At 38.2% G+C, this 19,542-nt stretch overlaps 1 protein-coding gene and 1 long non-coding RNA gene across 11 annotated transcripts in view; one reads left to right on the forward strand and one right to left on the reverse strand.

Annotated features, from left to right (window-relative positions):
• LOC309660134 overlaps positions 1 to 5,935 on the reverse strand; it is a 242,950-nt gene extending 237,015 nt beyond the window's left edge. For 7 of the 8 annotated variants that reach the window (XR_014263178.1, XR_014263179.1, XR_014263180.1 and 4 more), the window contains exon 1: positions 633 to 5,935. This is a non-coding gene — a long non-coding RNA (uncharacterized lncRNA). The remainder of the gene's footprint in view (positions 1 to 632) is intronic. The other variant, XR_014263177.1, reaches the window with a different exon arrangement.
• A 172-nt stretch (positions 5,936 to 6,107) lies between these two features.
• Positions 6,108 to 19,542, forward strand: part of GBE1 (1,4-alpha-glucan branching enzyme 1) — a 283,451-nt gene continuing 270,016 nt past the window's right edge. The window contains exon 1 of one of the 3 annotated variants that reach the window (XM_082460430.1): positions 6,108 to 6,499. In XM_082460430.1, the coding sequence (XP_082316556.1) occupies positions 6,348 to 6,499 (152 nt within the window). In that variant the 5' untranslated portion in view covers positions 6,108 to 6,347. The remainder of the gene's footprint in view (positions 6,500 to 19,542) is intronic. The other 2 variants (XM_082460431.1, XM_082460432.1) reach the window with 2 other exon arrangements.

Genomic DNA, 19,542 nt, shown 5'->3' on the forward strand with positions numbered 1-19,542 from the left:
GAGTTCCATTTAGGTAAAGTTGACAGATACATTGTTTTAAATTTTTTTCGTTTAATTTTTAAGTCTTTAAAAAAAACTTGCATTTATCCTTCATAGTCACCTTTCTGAAAGGCAGTATAAAATAGTTCTCCTAGACTGTAGAAAGCAGTGTGTTATTATTATTAACTATTATTCTGAAGAATCGCTGCCGTCTTTTCAGAGTGACTCCATTACGATAAGCTCAGCTACCTGATTCTTTCTTACAAGATCTTGCACCTGAAAGTTTGCAAAACTTTCAAATAAGAAACAATTGAGAAGTACTGAAAATTTCAGATATAAAATAATCACTAGAGATAACATAAAGGCATAAAGGATGCCTGTACTTTGAGTGAAATAAAAATTACTGTTTTGCTTGGGTAGGTCTGAGATAAAGGGAAATTGCTTAAATTCTAATGGAGAGGACCAGATGCTCAGAGGATTTGTCACAAAAATTAGAGCCTTTCACCTTTATGTCACTGGTTCTCATACAACTTAGGACAAAAGTAATTGAAAATGATTATCACCTAAAAACAATTAAATACCATCTCTGGAAAAGTTGTTTGCCTCACTCTGGTTTCCAGGTGGTAACAATCACCATCACATTGAACACTCACCACTTGGCCATCTAAGTAGAGGGGTGAGAGGGTGAATGAGTCTGAAGACAGAATGAACTTCTCTTCCTCCAGGGTCCCCTGAGAGGCTTGGCAGGTGGTAGAGGGGACGTTTGGCTGGCCATTGCCTCTGTTGAATTTAATCCAGAAATAAGTGGATGTCAATTTAGAGACTGGGATACCGATACTTGCCAGCCATTAGATCCACCTTTTCAATGGAGAGTCTTAGTTACAGTCTTATGCAAGATAAACTGTTAAACTACCTTTATGAGGTGTAATTTACACACCATAAAATTCACCTGTTTTAAATGTATAATTCAGTGACATTTTTGTAAATTTATAGAATTGTGTAACCATTGCCTTATCAAGTTTTAGAATATTTCAATGGAGAAATTTCAAGGAATATATATCTAATTAAATTCCATTACTTCAAAGAAGATAACACTTATAGTACTGAGGGGCAGAGGGAGAAAGAGCAAGGGGAAGGAAGATAAATAATAGGATTTTAAAACTTCATTAAATTTTAAAATATGGTATTAATACAACTGTATACTATTTGAGCTGTCATTGTTTAAATTTTCATGTATGAATTGTCTAATATTGTGAATATCTTAATGGATTATATCAAAGTTCTTTACGTGATCATAATGCTTTACTATAATGCCTTAAAAATAGTAGGCATTCAAATATTTAATTTGTAAAATAAATAAAACTACCCATCCTCATGTTTCTTCCATGTTTAAGTATGCCATATCCAGAATCAATGAATAAGTTAAATATTAATATGGAGAAATTGGAATGTGTGTTATGGATATAGGGATGGAAAAGCCACACTTTCCTCCTAAAGTAAGTATATTATCTATTAATAATAATAGTAATAATTATAGCTAACACATATAGTGCTTACTATATGACAGACACTATCCTAAGAACTCATTAAATAATTAACTATTCTTATTTAATCCTCACTCTACTTTGCAATTAAGAAAATGAAGGTATAGGGGATGGACCTAGAGAGGAGGGAAGTCAGATAGAGTAAGACAAAAATCATATGATATCACTCATATGTGGAATCTAATTTTAAAAAATGATACAAATGAACTTATTTACAAAACAGAAACAGACTTAACAGATATCGAAAGCAAACTTATGGTTACCAAAGGGGAAATGTGGAGGGGTGAGGGATAAATCGGGAGCTTGGGATGACCACACACACACTACTATATATAAGATAGATAACCAAGAAGGACCTACTGTATAGCAGAGGGAACTCTACTCAATATTCTGTTATAATCTATACGAAAAAAGAATCTAAAAAAGAATGAATATATGTATGTGTATAACTGGATCACTTTGCTGTACACCTGAAACTAACACAACATTGTAAATCAACTATACTCCAATAAAATTTAGAAAAAAAGAGAAAATGAAGGCATAGAGAGGCAAAGTAATTTGCCAAGTTTTATGCCGGGGAGCTCTGATGAGAACTCAGGCAGTCTGGATAAGTCCAGTCACTGCTCTTATCTAACCACAAACAACTTTCTTTTTGTCAACCACTTTTCTTATCCTTGCTAAATCAGTATCGAGCACTAACAAAGATCTTTTAATTCCCTTATTGTTTTAACCACCCTTACTAAGTGAATTCCATGGCTAAGTATTATGTGACATGGTCACCAGCACAAGTTTCTCAGCCCTACTAATCTTCTACTATTCTCACCCTGTAAATCTCCAACTCTAGCTTCATTCAAATGCTTATTTTTTTGAGCTCACACACCCAGCTTACCAAGCAATGAACAAAAACTAATGGTTGGGCCATGTGGCACTATTTCAGGTATCTGACATCCAGCCTCTGCTGTGCTCTCATCATTATTCAGGAATCCTCTTGTCCTCGACTTGTTTTCTTTCTCATATCTCACAGTGGCTAAACATCTTTATTAGCTCAAATTCTGTCACAACTTTCTACCCTTTACTTTCTCAATAGATGAGAAAAAAATGATCAGCAGTTCCAAATCTTCAGAGATTAAATAGGAAAACTGAAAACTGCCCATTGGGTTTAACAGCTAGGTGATTTTGGGTGTTTTGGAAAGAGGAGTTTCAATACAGTAGAAACATAAGTGAGCCCACAGTGTGTTAAACAGTAAATGGGATAGTCTCTCAAGCACTTGGTAATGAAGAAAGAGGAGTGTTATGGTCAAGGGAGAGGAAGAGAACTGAGGGCAGGACTGCCACTCACCTTTGTGATTTAGGAAGAAGTGCCTCCTGTTGGTGGGCACACTCCTAAGGTTTCATAGCTTGAGGAGGGAGAGGCACCTTCATGCAAAGGAAATGGTTCTTCTTCCTCAGGGCAAATGCCTTCATTTGCCCTCTTGGTTGGGCATACCTTATGCAGTGTACGGCCTGTAAAATTGTGATTGCCTTGCATGAGGAAGGGTTTTTGTTTCTACAGTTACGGAGTTTTGTTTGTTGGTTGGTATTCCCCAGAACCAGTCTGGATTTAGGAATGGGGAAGGCAAATTCAACAACTCTAGGTTGAGGTTTTGCCATGTAAGTATGGTAAGGAGACGAGATAGTTAATAACACGGGCAAGTTTCATGGGTAGTGGAATCTAGGATGGGTAGCAAAGGAAAATGTGGCAGACATGATTACCCATCCTGCTTTTCCATGTCAGTTGAATCACCATTTTATCGAGATGTTGGGCAGCAATGCAGTAAGGGAAGGTGGACCCAATTCAAGCAGTGAATCACAATTAATTTAAACCAAGCATGGCAGTCATATTCCTCTATGTCAGTGGTGTAGGGTTGGGTATGTGACCTAGCTCTAGCCAAAGAGCTATGAAGGAGTTTTCCCTTAGGCAAAGATGGACGGTATAAACATTTTTCTTTCCTTTAAATGTGGCCTTATGAAGAAGTGCCACTTAGAGCTGTGGCAGCCATTTTATAACAATGAGGAGACAAAATTGAGGTCAAAGCCTACATAATGAGGAAATGAAAGAACCAAGGAACCTGGGTAATCAATGACATTATTAAAGATAAAAGGGTTATTATCACTCTCTTCTTTCTGGAATTTCTCCTTTGTCTTCTCAGAAACCACATTCTCCTTTATCATCACTGCTGGTTTTTATTTAAAGTTACTTACTTTCTACTTCTCTCTCTAGAGTTTGGTCACAGATCTCTGTTTTTCTTTTTTTTCTCCTAGTAATTTTCAACAGGAGATATATGTTAGTTTTAAAGAGTATATTTCATATTATTTATACTTTAAAAGTTCTTTTTTGGTATTTTAAAAACACCTTTACTGAGCTATAATCCACATACCATGCACCTACTTAAAGTGTACAATTCCAATAGTTTTGAGTCTAGCCACAGAGCTGTGCGACCATGACCACAATCAATTCTAGAAAATTATCATCACCCTTAAAAGAAACCCTCTCCCCATTAGCAGTCATTCTCTATTTCCTTCAGCCCTGGGAAACCAATACTCTACTTTCTGTCTCTGCAGATTTACCTATTCTGTGAGCTTTATGACAACTGGGACTTGTATTATTCATCACTAATCCCCAGTACCTAGGAAACTGGCTGGCACATGGGATTTCAATAAATACTTTTTCAATAGTGATCAAGGTAAAATGGGTCCCTGCTCTCTTGGAGTTTACATTCTAAAGTGGGAGATCAATAAATAAAAGAGAAAAAGATACGCAAATTTTGTTAACTGTTGCATAGGAGAGAAGATATTGAGATATTTAGATAGTGGAATTAGAGGCTTCTCAGAGATGAGTTGACATTTATGGTGAGAACTCAATGAATGCTGGGAAGGAAACAGCTATGGGAAGTGAATTCTCAATAGAGAGAAGGGCAAGTAAAGTCTCAGAGGCTACAAAGTGATCAGTGAGTTTCAGGAAAGTCAGTGTGACTACAGAATAGTAAAGCCAGAGAATGATAAGCAGTGGAAAGGTAGGCAGGGACCAGATTATGGAAGCCTTGTAAGGGAAGAGTAGGGAGTTTATTTTTAACTCCAGGTGAACCAAGCACGTCATTTAGGTTGTACGATTTATTCCTTGCATAGAGCCTTACTATTCAAACTGTGCTTCCAACCTGCAGAGGCAGCATCACCTCTGAGCTTGTTAAAATTACAGAGTATGAGGCACCACTCAGAACTGAAAGTCTGTTCTTTTAACAAGATCCCTAGGTGAATCATATGCACATTAAAGCTCGAGAAACACTAGAGAATGGATTGGAGGTGAGAAAGAGAAAGGGGAAACCCTTAGATATGTTAGTCCAAATGAGAGAGGAAGGCTGCCTGCGTAAGAGTGACAGCAGAAAGGATAAGACTGACTTAGGGTATGTCTTGGAGACACTTGGTTTAGGACTCTTAACCAGCTAAACACAGATTTCAATAGGCAGGATTTATGAGAAAAGTTTAGGATTGGGATACAGGTCTGTGGGTCTATTGGGTATCCTGCTTCTGAGTTTCAAGTGTTGTTTTATAATTTACAAATGTTTGCATGTTGTCATCTTTATGGGATTAATAACACATGCCTTTCTGAAGGTTTTCCAAGTCCTCCACTCTTTCACTTTGAGGCCCTCTGTTACTAGATATCTTTCATCAAGTCCTTATTAACCCCTTCACAAAAAATGTTTTGAACATTTTAAAATTCAAGGTTCGTGGCTGATCAACACGTCCTTCTCCATAGCCACTTGGATTGTCCACACCTCGAACTTAACTGGGACAGATATACTCCAAGCCTCTCCAGTTTCTAAGTACAAAGTAGCTTGGAAACTCCTGGGTTGGTCGGTCCAACTGTCTCGGTGCACAATTCTGTACTCTTAGAAAAGGATCTGTGAGCTAGAAACCCGTCAGTTAATGGGAATGAAAGAATATAAGTAAGTTCCAAGTGGGGTAGACTACCTAGCGACCCCCATTCTTAGGCCAAGATGAAGCGATTTCTTGCCTTATCACTTCGTTAGTAAGTGGCACAGCTGAATTCTAATGCTCTTCCCTGTACCGTTTGTCTCATTAAGAATAGTTTAATTGTTGAAAAGTTTGTTTACAGCAATTATTTTAAAAGGCAAAGGGCCTTTTTCTTTCTTTCTTTCTTTTTGAGGTTATGGGGAATGGTAAAAGTTTTCATAATTCCAATTCTCAGTCCTTGGTAACCCAGAGAATAATACCAGAACACCAGAGTATCTCTGGGACGGTTACAGGATTCTCTCAGAACTTAGAGAAGAAAAGTCCCTTCCAAGAAAACCATATATCCATTTGAAAGGCATGCCGCCAGTGAGACTTGTTCAAAGAAAGGAAAGCTGGGGGGGGTGGGGGGTGTGGCACGGCGGTTCTCCGCAGCCAAGAATGGGTCAGGGTAAGCAAGGTCAAGGCTGAGCGAGGTCCGCTTGGGACCGCCTCCTGCGGTGGCCTGGGCACAGGGGCAGAGGCGCGGGGGGAGGAAGGGGCAGGTCTCCGCGCCTCCCGCGCGAGCCGCGTGAGTAGGCGGAGAGGCCTGGGCGCCTCCTCCCCTCTTGGGACGTGCGTCCGGGGATCACTCCGGGTCCTGCTCCTCCCTGCCGGCGGGGGGGAGAAGGGGGACAGGCGGCCGTCCTCTCCGCTATAAAGGGAACTGGGCCTCCGCGGCTTGCCTCAGCTCGCCTGGGCGTCCTCCCGGCTAGAGCTCCCGCTCCCGCTCCACTCGACCCTCTCGGGCCTCGGCTACTCGGGCTGCGGCGGAAGATGGCGGCTTCGGCGGGTCACCCGGCTCGGGAGGCTCGGTCCGAATGCTCTGAGGAGGCGCTGGCCGCTGCCTTAGCGGACATGCCCGAACTAGCCCGACTTCTAGAGGCAGACCCGTACCTGAAGCCCTTCGCTCCGGAATTCCAGCGCAGGTACAGCCCCACCTTGGTGCTGTCCCCCGACTCCCCCCCGTCCCCCCCACTGCCCCCCCTCACCCACTCCACAGAACCCAGCAGCCCGCCTTGCAGCCGCGAGCTTGCGGCTAGGGCCGCCCGTTGGCGCTCGTACGTGCGGGCCCCGCCCCTCGCCGGCTCCACCCCCGCCGGCCCCGCCCCCCACCTTGGTGGGTAGCAACTTCCGGGCTTGGGCGACGAGTTGAGTCCGGTAATTGGGTTCAATGGCTTCCGGAGTTGCGGGTTGACAACTCTTGCCGCCGGACTAGAGGCAGAAGCGCTGAATAAACTTTCCTCATCCCTCTCCCCTCCCTTCGAATCGCCAGTTTTGCGCCAGTGGGTGTGTGCTTTGGCTGCCAGCACCCGTTTCCTCAAGTGCTGATGCGGAGTTAGGCAACTGCACTGCAGGTTTTCTGACCCTTCCGTGGACTAGAGTGGTCCTGTGAATTAGCGTGTGCATAACACCCGGCCTGTGTAATTGCGCTTTTAAAACCTTCTCGCTTATTTTATAGCAAATACTGTGATTTTATATAGGATTCTTTCAGGCAGCTTTTCTTTCCTTGTTAATATTCCCCCTCTCAGAGAAGATTAAGCTTATCTTGGTCTTTGTTTTTTACCCCTTGGGCCATCATTGACGAGTACTAACCCGTGTTGGGGATTGCCATCCTGAAGCTGGAGAAAGGCGAGGAAAGCCAGACTTCTAGAGGCCCATTTAGTATGCTTTACTTTTAGCTCGTCTCCTATCATGCTGAAGTTGCTAGGATAATAATTCCAGTAGTCAGCTGAACTTAAAAGGTATAATTTTTAAGACTAAAATAGTTGTTATGCTAGTTATAGTAGTTATATTTGTGAGATAAGCACATTGCGATTTAATGGTTTCTGCCCTTTTAGCAGAGCCACTTGAAAATTACCATGGCAACAGAATACCTAGTCACAGTTTCAAGTAATAGAAAACTTCTAGTAGTTACTTGGCAAGAAGCAGCATTGGGGGTAATGAAACACGGTTGATTTGGAGTTTGGGAAAATAAAAGTCTTAGGTTCATGACCTGGCATTGTCACTTATTACCTGTACTCAATTCAGCAACTGTTTATTAAGGGTCCTTTAGGAACAAAGAGTAAGGGACACAAAGTTGAATACAACACTTCATTCCAGAGCTTGTATATCCTAATGCATGGGCCCTCCTCAAAGGAGTCACCTTGAGCTGTTGCTAAGTTAATCAGATGTTGGGCCTTTATATAAGCCATTCGGGGAGCAGCCTTGTGAAATTGCCTCCAGTGTTTACAATATGTGCTTTCAAAGAAATTTAGTGTATGATCTTCATTGTTCAGGATTGGATTTGGTTTAGAAATAGTAAAAAAATTCAGAGCAAAAGATGGTGGTCCGACTTTTTTGATGACACTAATTTACTTGGTTGCTTTGTAAAATGACACGTAAGACATTTCTAAAAGCAGAGTTGTGGAAATGTTTTGTCTCCGTTTCTCCCCTCTCTGTTTTAAAAAAATGATTACAAGTAGACAAACCTCCCTTGTTAAGTGTTTCTTTCATGTAATTCACTTCAGCTCCATTGGGATTGAAGCAGTTTTGATCCTCTTTCATGGTCTGTCAGAACTAATGAGAGGGACAAAGGCCAGAATAAAGAAGTGGGAGCAGTCCAGTGTTCTTGATGAAAAGGCTGGTCCAGTGGGTCCTTGTGCCTCACTCTGACCTGGATTCTACTTCTGGCCTTGGTTCTGAGTAATTGCCATTTTCCAGCACACATGTTCCCTTTAGGCATATCAAATAGTAATTTGGCGTTTGGCAGCAGTAACTTTTACTGTTAGCATTTGAAGAATTAAAGAATTTCTCCTTCGTTAAGTATGGTCCTGATTACTTTTCCTATTTTCCGTGCATTTCTAATAACCCACTTAGGCAGTGTGTCTTTGGCCTAACACAAATATACAACCAGTCAAACATAGATGCAAAGTATGCTTACTAAGGAGTGAAGAAAATTTAGGGTACAAATAATAACAGTATAATGGTGATGGGGGAGGCAGTTTCTCATTGATGGACTGTCTTATTCTTTCCCAAACACTGTGTCTTTATTAGAAATTCCATTATGTACCTTTATTCTTGTTTACCTTCTCTGTAACTGTAGGAATGTTGAATCAAGTGTGAGGGTTAGTGAATTACTCCGTGCCATAAAATAAAAATTAGACATTAGCGTGGGTGACAGGCCCTGTGATGTCTCATTGATTACCTTCTAAGATAGGATTTTCCTCTTGGCTTTCCTGCTTTTTTCACCTGTTATTTGTGCTGCAATTAGTTGCTGTATCATAATTCCAACATCGTAGTGTTTTAAAACAACATTATTTGTCCCCATGCTACATGTCAGCGTGAGTCAGGCTCTACTCATGGCAGTCATTCAAGGATCTAGGCTGATGAAGTCTTCATTTTGAAACATGCTTCTACAGTGGCAGGGGCAAGGAACAGAGAACATTTTGAACTATGCACTATTTCTTACAGCTTTTGCCAAGCAATCAGCCACTTCTGCTGATACACATATTGGCCAGTGTAAGTCAAATGTGAGTTATCGACCACGTGGGTGGAACAGAAAACTGACATTTGTGAACAGGAGGATGAACAACACAGTTACAGTAACACTTGTCTATACCCTCTGTTTATATAGTAACTTTTACATATGTTATAGTATTTAATTTAACCCTAATAACAAAACTACAAGGTAGGAAGTGTGGGTATTTTTGTTTTTCCTGTTTTACAGATGAAGACCCCGAGATTCGGTTGTGGTGAGTTATTCACATGGCTTGCTGCAACTGCGATTAATCTTTCTTTAATAAAACTGTTCCAACAAGTTCACAAAAAATGACTTCTTGGTAATTTAGTGAATACCTCTTTCTTTCTCTTAATTTCTAGCATTGGACATTTTGGACCACTTATTAGATCCTTGAAGCCATGATGTGTACTCTTGCTTTTCTTCCATTTTCTCTGGTGGTTTCTCCTCAGCCTCTTTCAGATCATTAATATAAGAGATTCTCAGGGCTCTTCCCTAGGTTCCTTTATGTATTTCTGTTTTATACACATACTTTCCCTAAGCATTCTCATCCATCCCATGAATTCCATCTATGTACTGAGGCTACCCACATCTAGCTTCACCCTAAATCTCCCCTGGTCTTAGTCTCCTGGTCTTATATATCTAATATCTGCATTTTGATGTACTGTAAGTGTAAAACTCAACGTGTATAAAACTGAACTTAGGGTTTTTCATCCCAAACCTGATTGTCCTTTTATACCTTATCTCAGTGTGTGTTATCCTCCTCTCCCAACTACTCAAGCCTAAAACTTAAGACTTATCCTTAATTACTCCGCTCCCCTTCTTTTTATCACTAAGTCTGGTCAGTAGTAGCTCCTAACTACTTTTCAAGTATATGCCACACTGTATTCCTACTGCTCTCCTCCTACTCAAGTTGCTAGCATCTCTAGCCTGGTTTATAAAAACAGCCTCACAGTTGGTCTCCTTTTTCAAATCTTCTCAACAATTCCATGGCTTTTAAGGTACAGCGTAGTCTCTTTCTTGTGACCTACAAAACTCTGTATTATCTGGTTCCTGTCTACCTTTTTAGCCTCATCTTTGGATCCTCCTTCTCACTCTGTACCACCTAATCAGAAGGCGGCTAAGTGTAAAGAGGTAGCTAGGATGTCTGGGGGCTATTCTATAAGGGGCACTAAAATATCACTAGAATAAATTGGAAACATGATACCTGTTTTACACATGTAGTCCTTTCTTAAATACTGAAGATTTTCATTTTTTATTTTCTGTAGGTTTGTGAGAAGTAAGGAGTCTAGAAGGATCACTGAGTAAAAAGCAGGAGAGGTCAAGAACTAGAAACATTTTCTGATCTTTATCAGAAGAATGATGCTTTTGGCTTAGTAGAAATGAATTAAAAAGGGAACCCATTTCTATATTTAATTTTTATTAATAGAAAATAATTTTTCTCTACCCCATAAAATAGATCTTTACCAAATGTTTAAAGAAGATCAATTTGAAGTTTGCCAGAATATTATCCAGTCTTGGATGCCACCTGTTTTGGTCTAGCCATGGGTCCAGCTATGGCTTTTGTACATGTTATTTCTTCTGCTTGATGCATACTTTGCTTCTGTCTTGTTAGTGTCTGTACGTACTTCAGGACACAGCCTAGAGATATATATTAAATGCCTTCCCTGACTTCTTCCCATCCCCAAACCTTCTTCGCACCTCTTACCTACCACCTTGAAAACCTGTATTGTAAGGGTGATCATCCACTGTAATGAAGTTGTGTTTCTGCTCTTTTGTATCTCCCACTAGGTTATTTGCTCCTATGGGTAGGCACATTGTCTATATTGTTTGCTCACTGTTATATTCTCAGTCTGTAAAACTGTACCTGGCCTACAGGAAACAGTATAGTGTTTTGTTTTTCTCTTTTCTACACCAGTAAGTCTCAGGTAAGCTCACCTTAAGCTAAAAATGTTAGGAATGCTAGGATGGACAGAAGGAGAAGAAGCAGTAGTTGTCAGGAGTTATGTGTGGCAGTCTCGGGTAGGTGAATGTATGTTCAAGGAAAAAGCTAAAAATAACCAGAGAAAATAAAGAAATTTGTTATTAATTAGATATTTCCATATTCCACAGAGACTAAGGGTTTAATCACTGAAGGAATATTCAGTTTGAAGAGAGCCTCAGGTCAAATTGCATGCTCAAGAATAGGAAGAGAGGTTTTTGTGAGCTCAAGTGTGTTAAGTATCACAATTACAGTGAACATCTCTATTTTGTTAGAAATGAAAATAGCTTTTACACTGGTATCTAATCAGAATTAGAATGTAATTTAGATTTCACGTAATAGCAACCACACCAAAAACTGATTCTCGTGGTGCAGAAATTTTATATTGTAGCTGAATGGTGCACTTTTCTCTCAGTGCCTGGCCAAGTTGCAGGCTCTGAAGAAAGTCAAATGTCAATGATTCTAGAAGGCAAAGAAGAATCCAAAAATTATAAGTCATACTTGGCCTGCTCTTCTGTACTAGTAGTAGATTCCTTTGTGCCTTGCAGCTGAGGTCTGTACTAACTCCAGAGTCACTCCTGAATTCTTTACAGTGACGGGCAAGAGGCTGTGACATCTTCTTATTTTCAAAGTGCCTTAAAATGACTCCATGGAGCATTTGGTTTAGTTTAGGTTCTGGCGCCTGCTGCACCATCTCCTGAGAAATGACTCTGTGTGGTAACTTCTTAGACAATTCAGTTCAGCTCCCACCAGGCTGGCCCTAGTTAGTCAGTGAGATGATAACACAGACCCTGTGAAATGTGCTATCGTTTTAGATTGATAAGCATATCATGCTGCTGCTATTTAAAAGCATGTGTAAAACTTCAATTATACATTTATAGATATTAAAGGAAAACATGAAAGGGTTTTCAGTGGAGAGAATTGCTGCTCTCAGCTACGTTTCATTCTAAAGTAACTTTACTGTTTTACAGAAGAGTAGATTCTCTTCATGTAGTGCTGTCCACTCATCAGTAGATGCTCACTACTGTTTAGAATCCAGGTGTTTTTTTTTGTGCTTAAGATCCAAGAGCAGCCCCTGTTCTGTTTTGTGTTTAGGGTAACAGGAACCTAGTACATCAACAGAAGGCAAAATTCTACATTAAACACACGTTGTTATACAATCTACATTCATTAATTTATTATACAGTTGACATTAAGTTATGGTGACTTACCTGATTGATTTCTGATGTTTAAAAGATCATAATAGCTGAGATCCTAAGTTTAGCTTCTTCACATGTGAAATGGAAAAAAAATAAACATATGGCTGAGTGTCCATGTTGCAAAGCACAAGAGCAAGATGAAGCTTGAATTTTAGCTGTCGTAAATGCTAAACAGCTTCGAATTCGAGGGCAACTTAGTCAACCTCTGTGAACCTCAGTTTCTTTTTTGGAAGAATATGGATTGGACCCACCTTATAGGGGTTTCTTGAGGATGAGGAATATATGTAAAGATATCGCTTCTTTAATCCTGTGTCCTGAAATCAACCATCAGATAAATAACCTGACCGGAAATTCCCCACAACTCTTCATTTTGCTGCTTAACAGCATCTTTTCTTTAAGGGGTTCCTTCTCTTTCCTAGTAGTGCATTTGTGTGAATGAGGTGAGGAGGTGGTAATTTTAATCATAATCTAATGGAGAAAGAAAAGAATATGTTTAAATTTTGATCCTTAATTTGGAGAGGAAATGATAAGGCAGTTGCCAGTTTACTACAAGCTGAAGGCAAGATGAATTCTGGGACGTAATGAGCACAAAGCTCCCTTTATTGAGAGAGGTAAATGCTACCCTGCAGAAACCCCAAATCACTCTTCTCTTGATCTTCAGTTTCTGTCTTTTCTCTTCTTTCATCTGACTGCTAAGTGTTCATATTCTTGGACATCAAACAGCTGCAGGGATTTTCTTCCTCCTGAACTCTGGATGCTTGGAGGAATGGTCATACCGAGTTTACTAATAGCAGGAATGACTTTGAAAATAAGAAGAAAAAATACATAATTACAGCTTAAAAGTTTGCAAATGAAAGAATTATCTAGTGGAATCTGAACTTATGACCTATTAATAAGAAAAAAAATTTAAATCCCATGTCTTGCCTTGTCTGTTTTATCCTCTCTTTTTTTATTTGATGATTTCAGTTCTTTTCAGTATGTTTGAATTTGCAATGAGATACATAAAACAAAGGAATGGAATACTCATGTGTATTTTCATAGATCCATTGAAGGATAAATTACAATTAGACAGTTTCTGGGTATATGCTCTAGGTCTGTAATCTAAAATGTGATAATCAGAAACCAAGTCTGCAAATATATTTCTTGTATAGATAACCTTGAAGTTTTCCAAATATTTAGCAGTGAGAAATATTTCTTTTACTAATAAAATCGTATGTTACTCAATATCATCAATATAATTTATTTTTATTTTCATAAATGATAAGCAAGTAGCCACAGGTTATATTTAATTATGAATAGCTGCATAACACAGCTACATTCTCTGTTACTGAATGTGATAAAATCAGTTACGCGTTTAGGTGTATGTAACAGAAACTGAACATACCCTCAAAGAACAGAAAATCCCGCAAACTGTGAGTTATGGAAATAGAGGTTTGTATTTCTCACAAAGAAAGTGGGGGTAAGTGGTTTGGGCCTTCGCATTGACTCATCATTTATCTTTTTGGTTCTACTATCCTTAGCATATGGTCTTGATTCTAATGCTTAGAAGATGGCTGGGCATATCTAGGGCCCATATCTGTCTTCCTAGCAGGAGTATAAGCTAACTCACTATGTCCATTTTAGCCAAGCATAAGTTAGTTTACCTGTAAACTCCATCTCATTCTTTAAGTTTACAAATTATTCATCAGAGCTGTCCCATGGCATGGCCATCCTTAGCTGAAAGTGAGCCTGCATAATCAAGGCTTTCAGTTGTACGCATGTCTTCCTGAGAAACGCCTTTTTCTCTCATCTGTCACAACTTGCCTGGGCTCTTTCCTTTGCTCCAATGAGGAGACAATGTCTGGCTAAAGATAAAAAGTCCCAGTGATACCCTGTTGTAGTTCCCCAATATCATATCTGTGTACAAATCTTTCTGGGCAGAATCCAGGCATTTCCACTTCTGAGGGAAGTCTGCACCACATCCCTCAGTATCACCAGACTCTGGGGCATGGCTTTCACTTTGCTCTACCTTGTATTTCTGGATATCTGTATTTCTCTGGATTCTTTTCTTGGGACAAATACAGACACTTTTGCTTGCTCTAGTCCAAAATGAGCCTGTCTGGTTTCGCTTCAGCCCCCTGGCCCAATGATTTGGGGAGCACCGCTGTCTTCTCTTTGTGATTTCATAGGTATTTTACTCTTAAAAATAGGATGTTTTGAGAGGAAATGAGTTTGTCAGTTACTACTAATTTTTTCATGTTCTCTTGGGCTCATTCAAAAATGATCTGCTTTATTTTTAAGTTATTTGGAGAATATTGTATTTGTGGGGTTAGAAAGAAGAAAGGAACTAAAATAAAGATGACAGTTGATGCTCAGTCTTTAAAACATGAATTGTCTTTTGTTACCTAACTACATGCAAGTTTATGGGCTTTCACATTATACTTTTCTATTCTTTTAAAAGATTAAGATGTGTAAGCTTTGTTCTTCAGAACATACCTGCTACAGACTTACCGTATAAATATAAGATTTTATCATCACAGAGAAGCCCAGTATTTCATCTTTGACAGTAGACCAAAGAACAGTTTGTGGAAGAATGGGATTCCTCTTTTTTTCCTCTTTGGACTGTAAAGACAGCATAATGATTCCTCTTTGATGTCAGAATAGATCAGTAATGTGTGTGGGGTCATATTAGTTTCTTTTTTTCCTAAGAGGTTATAGGTCTATTATCCATGATCATTTTAGGCTACTGTTTGGAGGACATGAGTAACTAATGTGTGAGTTACCATTGCTTTTTCATTGTTTTACAATCTTTTCTCAAGAGGATTGATTATTATTCCAGGATTCTAGAGATTCACAAACAAATTCATATTCGTCATTTCCAAGCATTTTTTCCCCCTCCAGTTCTCATTTTTCAGCATTAACAATCTCTCATATTTTTGTTTGCTTATTTGTGCATTTTTTTGTTTACATGTGGGAGTCTTCCATCCTCTTGACCATTTCAATTGGCAGTGCTCTTTTGGTTGTGTAAGTTGTGCTTGCTAGTGAAGCACAGGAGCGTAGTGAAGCGAATGGGTCTCTTTTTGTTCACTTCCCTAAAATGCCTTTTATTGAAAACTATCTGATATCCATGCAGTATAAGGGAAACCTCTACTCACAAATTCAACAGATAAGCAGGAAATACAGAGAAACAAGAGTGTTATCAAAACTGAAGTTTGGTTGTAGCAGGTTTAAGGTACCTTTAGAGGACATTAAAAAATATAGTGAATTTAGAGAATTGCAAATTGTGTTAGACTAGGTTTAAAAAATTATTTTGAAATAATTATAAACCACAGGAAGTTGCAGAAATAGTACAGAGAAGGCCCCTGTACTATTACCAAGCTTGCCCCAGTGGTAATATCTTGCTTAGTTGTATGGCAGTTTCAAAACCAGGAAATTGACATTGATACACTCTGCAGTATCAATAATGCACTCTGAATAAGGTTTCTGAAACCTTATTCAGTTTTCAACAGTCTTTGTATGCACTTCTTTGCAGTTTTATCACAAGTATATATTAATGTAACTGCCACTACAGTGAAGATACAGAACCATTCCATCACCACAAGGGAATTCTGCATTCCTTTATACTTATACTATTCCCACTCCCTCTATCCATAAACTCTGGGAATTATTGATCTGTTTTACATTTCTATAATATTTTTCATTTTTTGACTGTTATATAAATTAAATCAGAGAATATGTAATCTTTGAAGATTGGCTTTTTAAAAAAATTTTTATTGGGGTATAGTTGATTTACAATGTTGTGTTAGTTTCAGGTGTACAGCAAAGTGAATCTGTTATACATATACATATATCCACTCTGTTTTAGATTCTTCCCCATATAGGCCATTGCAGAGTACTGAGTAGAGTTCCGTGTGCTATACAGTAGGTCCTTATTAGTTACCTCTTTTATATATAGTAGTGTGTTTGTGTCAATCCCAATCTCCCAATTTATCCCTCTCCCCCTTACTACATGCACCCTGCCCCCCCAACCCGGTAACCATAAGTTTATTTTCTACATCTGTCACTCTATTGCTGTTTTGTAGATAAGTTTAAGATTCCACATATAAGTGATATCATATGATATTTGTGTTTCTCTTTCTGACTTACTTCACTTAATATGATAATCTCTAGGTCTATCCATGTTGCTGCAAATGGCATTATTTCGTTCTTTTTTTATGACTGAGGAATATTCCATTGTATATATGTGCCACATCTTCTTTATCCATTCCTCTGTTGATGGACATTTAGGTTGCTTCCATGTCCTGGCTATTGTAAATAGTGCTGCAGTGAACATTGGGGTGCATGTATCTTTTCAAATTATGGTTTTCTCTGGTTATATGCCCAGGAGTGGGATTGCTGGATCATATGGTAGCTCTAATTTTAGTTTTTAAAGGAATCTGCATACTGTTCTCCATAGTGGCTGTACCAGTTTACATTCCCACCAACAGTATAGGAGGGTTCCCTTTTCTCTACACCCTCTCCAGCATGGATTGGCTTTTTTTTTTCTCACTCAGTATATGTCTTTGAGATCTATTCAAATTGCATATATCAATAGTTTGTTCCTTTTTGTTACTGAATACTATTCCATTGAATGGATGTGCCACAGTTTATCCATTCACCTGTTGAAGGACATTTGGATTGTTTCCAGTTTTTGGCTATTAAAAATATAGCAGTGAAGCTAAGATATGTTTATTATATATAGGTGTTATTTCTTTGGGAGAAGTTCCTAGAAGTGTAATTTTGGGGTCCTATGGCAAATGTATGTTTAGTTTTGCATGAAATTGCTAAACTGTTTTTCATGATATCTGTACCATTTTGCATTCCCAAATGTATGAGGGATCTAGCTTATCTGCATCCTTCCCAGCATTTGGTAATACGTTTCTTAAAGTGTTAGCTGTTATAATAAGTGTGTAGTGATAAGACAATGTGGTTTTAATTTGCATTTTTCTAACAGCTCATTATGTTGAAAGTCTTTTACAGTGTTATTTGGCATCTTTATATCCTCTTTGGTGAAATGTTCAGTTCATGTCTTTTGTCCATTTTCTAACTGGATTAATTTTTCTTTTTTTTACCTTTGAGTTTTGAGATTTCTTTACATATTCTAGATACAAGTCCTTTGTCAGATATATTTTTAAATTAATTAATTTATTTTATTTTATTTTGTCTTTTTTGGCTGTGTTGGGTCTTCGTTGCTGCGCTTGGGCTTTTCTCTGGTTGTGGCGAGCAGGGGCTACTCTTTGTTGCGGTGTGCAGGCTTCTCATTGCAGTGGCTTCTCTTGTTGTGGAGCACAGGCTCTAGGTGTGCGGGCTTCAGTAGTTGTGGCACATGGGCTCAGTAGCTGTGGCTCACGGGCTCTAGAGCTCAGGCTCAGTAGTTGTGGTGCATGGGCTTAGTTGCTCTGGAGCATGTGGGATCTTCCTGGAGCAGGGCTTGAACCCGTGTCCCCTTCATTGGCAGGTGGATTCTTAACTACTGCACCAGCAGGGAAGCCCCGCTTTGTCAGATATTTGTTTTGTAAATATTTTATCCTAGTCTGTAGCTTTCCTTTTCATCTTCTTAACAGGGTCTTTCATAGAACAAATGTTTTAAATTTTGATGAAATTTATTGATTTTTTTTGGTTGTATGGTTTATACTTTTGTCGTCATGTATAAGAGCTCTTTGTCTAGCTCTAGGATCTGAAGATTTCCCCTAATGTTTTCTCCTCGAAGTTTTATTGTTTTACATTTACATATAAGTCTATGATCCATTTTGAGTTAATTTTTGCTTAAGGTTTAAGTTGAAGGTTTTATTTTGTTTCCTAAGGATATTTGATTTTTTTTTAAAGATCATAAACTATGACAGACTTATATTGGGGAGCCACCTGATCAAAATAAAAAATAAGCCTTTAGTCAGGTCTCACTGAAATATATGAACAATGACAATTTTTATAAATACTATAGATTATTGAAAGCAGTGGGAACTAATTAACCTGTCAGTTTTCTTATTTCTAAGATCTTATTTTAACTTTTGGTTATTATCATAAAGCAGCGCGTCAAACTTCAGGAAGCTGGAGAAAAACATTTGTGAAAGATACAGTAATTTATTTTCAAGTAGTTACTTGAGAGTTTTTCTGGTTTATAATTTGTATATTTTTATCATGTTATAGCATTATTTTTTTGAGTTATATTCCAAACATATATAGATATTAATCTATACAGATTGAATTTGTAACTTTAATTTGACTTTCCAAGGTTTTTCTTATTTCATGTCTTCTACTTAGAACCTACTCATTTGTTAGTATCATATATTCTTCAGTTCTACATTATTAAAAATATTGCTTTGAAAAATAATATTTTATTCATTCGGTGTGTCTGTTTACTTGACTTAAATGGCAGGTAAATCTCCAAAAACTTTTCATGTTATACTCTCATTTGTAGAAATGAGTTTGTTAAATCTTAACAAAGGTAATGCTAATATTTCCCAAGATTAGTTGCTTTTTATATAACTGAAATTAGCCTTTGGTTTTATTTCAGTCTTAATATTTACTTTGATGTTTGTCAGGATTCATTGTGCTATTAATAAGTAGAAATCCAAGCATGTCAATTTCCAAACAAATTGGTTAGATATTATGAGATGAAAGTTGTTAGTTTACCCACTTTAAACAGAAAAGTAAAGTGGAACTTTTGAGGACTTGTTCATTCTACAATGATTACTATCTATGATGGGTCTGAGGCACTAAACATCCAAAAGAGACTTCTGACAACTCTACTAATAAATTATCATCATCACCACAATAACAATTTTTATTACAATTTATGTAAACATCATTTTATGTGCATTGGGTCTGAGATTCTGCATTTTTAAGAAGCTCCCAGGTGATGCCGATGCTGCTGTTTCCCAGATGATATTTTGAGGAGCAAGGCATGGCATCGTCCCAACGTCAGTTCAAAACTGAGTTAGTGCATTAATTTTGGCATTCCTATATGGTAACAATGAGAAATCAGAAAGAGAAATTAAGGAAACACTCCATTTACCTTCGGAACAAAAAGAATAAAATACCTAGGGATAAACCTACCTAAGGAGGTGAAAGACTTGTACTCAGAAAACTATAAACACTGATGAAAGAAATCAAAGATGACATAAACAGATGGAGAAATATAATATATTCTTGGATTGGAAGAATCAATATTGTGAAAATGACTATACTACCCAAATCAATCTACAGATTCAATGCAATCCCTATCAAACTACCAGTGGCATTCTTCACAGAATTAGAACAAAAAATGTTACAGTT

Source organism: Balaenoptera physalus, assembly GCF_965194825.1.
Source record: "Balaenoptera physalus genome assembly, chromosome: 4".
In the NCBI taxonomy this organism is placed as follows: Eukaryota; Metazoa; Chordata; class Mammalia; order Artiodactyla; family Balaenopteridae; genus Balaenoptera; species Balaenoptera physalus.